This window comes from Miscanthus floridulus, chromosome 14, assembly GCF_019320115.1.
Source record: "Miscanthus floridulus cultivar M001 chromosome 14, ASM1932011v1, whole genome shotgun sequence".
Classification (NCBI taxonomy): domain Eukaryota; kingdom Viridiplantae; phylum Streptophyta; class Magnoliopsida; order Poales; family Poaceae; genus Miscanthus; species Miscanthus floridulus.
In genome coordinates this window covers 23,172,439-23,178,290 of record NC_089593.1, presented here as the reverse complement: position 1 = coordinate 23,178,290, position 5,852 = coordinate 23,172,439, and the positions used below count along the sequence as shown (strand labels likewise).

General features: G+C 53.0%; 1 protein-coding gene across 1 annotated transcript; it reads left to right on the top strand.

Annotated features, from left to right (window-relative positions):
* The first annotated feature begins 3,230 nt into the window (after nucleotides 1-3,230).
* Nucleotides 3,231-4,026, top strand: LOC136503187 (uncharacterized). The gene is made up of 3 exons (XM_066498342.1): nucleotides 3,231-3,285; nucleotides 3,401-3,540; nucleotides 3,598-4,026. The coding sequence occupies exons 1-3, from the start codon at nucleotides 3,231-3,233 to the stop codon at nucleotides 4,024-4,026; spliced, it is 624 nt and encodes a 207-aa protein (XP_066354439.1).
* The last annotated feature ends 1,826 nt before the right edge of the window (nucleotides 4,027-5,852 follow it).

Here is a 5,852-nt window from a genome sequence, read left to right as displayed (position 1 = left end):
GAGCCTGATAGTAGGTGACATAGTCAGGTGGTGCTAGGGTCAGAAAGTAGAAGACTAGCCAAGCAGGCAGCCAGTCCCTAGGCATAGCCTCGAGATGAGAACAAACACATTCACCGCAAGGTGAAGTGTGCCCACTTAGTCCTCGAGCCAGCTGGAAGATGAAGAATGAATCTTGTAGCAGGGTCAAAGAAGTCTAAAAACTTGCCGACATTGTCTGATATGCGCGTATCAAGACCCCAGACGTGCTACCCAAGATCAACACCCTAATTCGAATAGCATAAAGCAGCTTGATAGCACACCTATGAGACTAGCAAGATCCGAGCACCGAGGAGTCTCCGGCATAGCTAGCGATGTCCGAGCACCGAGGAGCGAGGAGTCCTGATGTCACTAGCGATGTCCGAGCACCGAGGAGCGAGGAGTCCTCAGCGTCGCTGGTGATGTTCGAGCACCGAGGAGCGAGGAGTCCCCAGTGTCGCTAGCGATGACCGAGCACCGAGGAGCAAGGAGTCCTCGACAAAGCTAGCGAGGTCCGAGCAGTGAGGAGTTCTCGGCGTTGCTGGTGATGTCCGAGCACCAAGGAGCGAGGAGTCCCCAGCGTCGCTGGTGATGACCAAGCACCGAGGAGTCCCCGGCGTCGCTGGCGATGTCCGAGCACCAAGGAGCGAGGAGTCCCTGGCATCGCTGGCGATGTCCGAGCATCGAGGAGTCCCTAGCGTAGCTAGTGATGTCCGAGCACCGAGGAGCGAGGAGTCCCCAGTGTAGCTAGTGATGTTCGAGCACCAAGGAGTGAGGAGTCCCCAGCATCGCTGGCGATGATCAAGCACCGAGGAACGAGGAGTCCTCGGCGTCGCTGGCGATGATCGAGCACCGAGGAGAGAGGAGCCCCCGACGTCGCTGGTGATGACCGAGCACCAAGGAGCGAGGAACCCTCGGTGTCATTGGCGATGACCGAGCATCGAGGAGCGAGGAGTCCCAGGCGTCGCTGGCGATGACCGAGCACCGAGGAGCATGGAGTCCCCAGCATCGCTGGCGATGCAGAGCACCGAGGAGCGAGGAGTCCCCGACGTTGCTAGCGATGACCGAGCACCGAGGAGCGAGGAGTCCCCGGCGTCGCTGTCGATGACCGAGCACCGAGGAGTGAGGAGTCCCTAGTGTTGCTGGCGATGTTCGAGCATCGAGGAGTACCCCACGTAGCTGGCGATGTCCAAGCACTGAGGAGTTCCCGATGAATGTGTCGAGGTCTGAGCATCAGCGTAGCTAGCGATGTCCATGCGGTGAAGTGTGCCCACTTAGTCCTCGAGCACAAAGAATCCGAGGGCCGAGGAGTAACTGACATAGCTAGCGATGAAGCACGAGCGATGAACATTCTGGTCAATAGGTCAGCGGCGAAGTGAGCATTGGCTAGAAATGGCCGGCGAACAGTCTAATCAACTAGTCGGCGATGAAGTCGATGATCCTAGCGGTCTGACCAGTTGATCGGTGGTGAAGTCCGAGCACTAGGTGATCCGATCACCTAGATGATGATCATGTAATACAAATATGTAGAACGGGTAGTACATGATCACCTGGGTGGAGAAAAAATAGCATATGTAGCTTGGCGATTAGTTGGAGCGAAGATGCATTTAATATAAATCGCCCGAACAGTTAGTGTGTAGCTAAGTCTCTAGCCCTAGCTAGCCTATTAACCATAACGCAGAGTGCGGAGCCTATGCATGTGTAGGAGGAACAAGCGTCGCTAAGGAGCTGCTATCGACAACCCATAACGTAGAGGGCAGACACTCATGCACGTGTATGGAGGAGCCAGAGACAGGGCCATCTCTAGAGGCATCTGAGCATCAACAGGACTGTTTGGGGGTTTAGAAAATCATTTGGAGAGCAAACATGGAGAAAACAGTTCAGAGAAACATTATGGCGATATACGGAGATTGGAGAATATTTAGAAGAATATTAAAGCGTGACTTAGCTTTAGACAGAAAGTCTAGTCGGCGACGTTTGGCGTTATCTGGTCAGCGAGAGGATGGACATCTTCAACCTAGTCGGAGAATCTACCCCTCAGGGCATGTTGGTAAGCGGCAGCGGCGTTGGTGAACCCGAAGGGCAGAGCCACAACTCCAAGAGTTTTCCGAGCAGCCTTCGATAGATCTGGATCAGAGGGTGGTCGGTGCTGAACCAAAGTATCCAGGGCTGATTCAGTGACAGAGAGGTATTCAGCGAGCTTCAGACCAACCTGATCGATGGATTCGATCAGATCATCATTGTTGATCTGTCTCCTCTGGTAGCAAGGAAGCAAACGGTGGGTTGTTGATGAAGGCGACCTTAGAAGTGGTTCCAAGATCGAATCTATAGTAGCAGGCGCAGGGGTGGTCGGCGTAGAAATGATCTGCACCAGCTCGAGGAGCTCTCCGACTCCATCAGCATTGATGACCCATGAGATGGATCCGACCGTGAAGACCTGCCTGGGCTGCGGAAGGAATGAAGAGCCTACGGAAAAAGCCATCTTGTTCGACAAGGAAACAGCATGCACAGCCCCTACCTGACGCGCCAACTGTTGACAGAATATCATCAGTAGTCCTCCGAGGGGTATCCCACGAAGGTAGATTGATCGGCAGAGGAGTGTGAGATCAAGAATAAGAAGGCAATAGAGACACACGAGTTAGACAGGTTTAGGCCATCAGTATGACGTAATACCCTACTCCTGTGGTCTGTTGGTTTGTATTAGATATCATCTGATATTGCGTGACCACATATGTATGTATCTTGATGTAGCCTATCCGCTAGGGGACCCTACCTCTCCTTATATACTCGACAGGGGTAGGGTTACAAGGAAAGTAGCCTATTTGGTACTATATAATATCTTACGGTGCACGCCGAGCAGCGCCGTGCATGCCTTGATCTTGTGGGCTGGGCCACCTCTGATGGTGCGGCCCATGTCTTGTCTTATGGATACCGGGGGCCATACCCCCACAACCGGCCAACTCATCTTTGGTCGCTGTGGCCGACCGAGTGGGCAAGCAGCCCCAGCAGGGCCAGCCCGACCACTTCGACAAGCTCATAGACAGTCCATGCACCAACCACACCTACCCCATCAAGCACCTCTACAAGGACTACGAGCTCCTCAAGCGCTTTCTATGGCAAGACAATAAGCCAAAGGAGGGGAAAGGCAAGGACAAGGTGACCAAGAAAGGAGGCATGGTAGGCGAGGATGAAGACAGCTTCCCTAGCCCTGAGGAATGCCTCATGATCTTTGGGTGATCCGACGCCATCCACTCCAAGCGCCAGCACAAGGTATGCTACAAAGAGGCATGCGCCACTGAGTCGGCCATCCCCTCTTTCCTTAGCTGGTCGGACTCCCCAATCACTTTTGATCAAAGAGACCATCCTTCCCACATCGCCTGACCAGGTCGCTACCCGCTCGTCATCAACCCCATCGTCCACATGAAGCGCCTCACCAAGGTGCTGATGGATGGAGGCAGCGGCCTAAACATTCTCTACGTCGACACCTTCGATGCCATGCGCATCCCCCGATCGGAGCTCCACCCAGTGAGCTCTCCCTTCCACAGTGTGATCCTAGGGATGTAGGCATACCTACTCAGGTAGATCGACCTGCCCATCACGTTTGGCGACCGAGCCAACTTCCGCTCGAAGGACCTAACCTTCGAGGTGGTGGACTTTTGGGGGTCCTACCACTCCATCTTGGGGCGGCCATGCTACGCCAAGTTCATGATGATCCCCAACTACACCTACCTCAAGCTAAAGATGCCAGGACCAAATGGCGTCATCACCATGGGTAGCACCTTTTCGCAAGCCTATACGTGCAACCGCGAGCATTACGAGCTCACCACTGCCGTCATCAACTCCACCGAGCTCCCGAAGCTTGGGAATTCGTCGACTCCAGCAGTCCCCGACTGCAATGAGCTGACCTTCTCAAGTGCCTTCCATCCAACTGAGGAAACAAAGGTAGTAGGGATCGACCCCACCGACCCAACTAAGATGGTGTGGATCAAGGCCAAGCTCCTGGCCAAATAGGAAAGCGAGCTCGCCAACTTCCTTCGCACCAATCATGATGTCTTTGTGTGGAAACCTTCTGACATGCCGAGCATACCAAGGGAGGTCACTGAGCACGCACTACACATCATCCTAAGCTCAAAGCCCACCAAGCAATGCCAGTGTTGCTTCAACGACGAGAGGCATAGGGCCATAGACGAGGATCACCAAACTCCTGGTAGCCAGATTCATCAAAGAGGTATTCCACTCCGACTAGCAAGCTAATCATGTTCTTGTGAAAAAGAAGAATGAGAAATGGAGAATGTGTGTTGATTATACTGGCCTCTACAAGGCGTGTCCAAAGGACCATTTTCCATTGCCACGCATAGACCAGACAGTCGACTCCATGTCAGGATGCAAAATCCTCTCCTTTTCTGGATGCCTACTCAGGCTACCACTAGATCACAATGAAAGAGTCTAACTAGGTCGTGACTTCATTCATCACCCCCATATGGTTCGTACTACTACGTAACCATGCCTTTCGGTAGAACGCTGATGCCACCTATCAACGGTGCATGCAGTGATGCTTCACCGACCAAATCGACCCGCTCGACCAACCTAACCAAGTTGAGCGGCCAAAACCAATAATCGTCGTCTATGTAGATGACATAGTGGTGACAACGGCTCAAGCTAGCGACCTGATCGCAAACCTGGCTGCAACATTCGTGAACCTCCAAAGGTTCAGTGTCAAATTGAATCCCAAAAAATATTTTTTGGGGTTCCGAAGGGGAAGCTGCTCGGATACATCGTGTCTAAGAACGGCATTGAAGCCAACCTAAAAAAATCATGGCCATCTCCAACATGGGCCCAATACACAACATCAAGGGTGTGCAGAGGCTCACCGGCTGTTTGGCCGCCCTGAGCCGGTTCATCTCCGGACTAGGCGAATGAGGGATGTCTCTCTACAAACTTCTTAAGAAGATAGATGCATTTGTCAGGACAAAGGAGGCACAGCAGGCTTTGGAAAGCCTTAAAGCATTGCTGACATCGGCACCAATCCTCATCGCTCCTGAACGGGGAGAATCCCTCCTAAACTACATCATGGCAAGCAACTGTGTTGTGAGCGCCGCCCTAGTCGTCGAGAGGGAGGAGGCAGGACACCCCCTGAAGGTCCAACAATTGGTGTACTTTGTCAGTGAGGTACTCACCGATGCCAAGGTTCACTACCCTTAGGCCTAGAAGCTTCTATACACCATTTTGATGGCGACCCAAAAGCTCCTACACTACTTCACCGATCATGAAGTCATCGTCATCACTTCATACCCATTGGGAGACGTCGTTCGCAACCGCGATGCCATAGGATGAATCTCTAAATGGGTTCTTGAGCTCATGGGCCATGACATTAGGTACATCCCCCACACCGCTATTAAGTCTCAGGCTCTCACCGACTTCATCGCCGAATGGACAGAAGTCTAGCTCTCGACCCCGAATGTCACCCACGAGTACTGGACGATGTATTTTAACGGGTCGGTCGTGGCGCTCGGCTCAGGGGCTAGAGTAGTTCTGATCTCCCTAGATGGGAGCACGCTCCTCTATGCAATTTGACTCCATTTTTCAGCCTTGAAAAATGTCATGGAGTACGAAGCCCTCATCAACGGACTACGCATCGCCGTCGAGCTCAAGCGCCACGTGGATATATGTCCGCGGTGACTCAGAGTTGGTCATCGACCAAGTCATGAAGGAGTCCTCCTGCAAGAGCCATCTCATGGCAGCATACTGCCAGGAGGTGCACAAGCTCGAGGACAAGTTTTGAGCGATCAAACTGCATCATGTCCACCGAAAGGACAACTGTGCCGCTGACTTCCTCG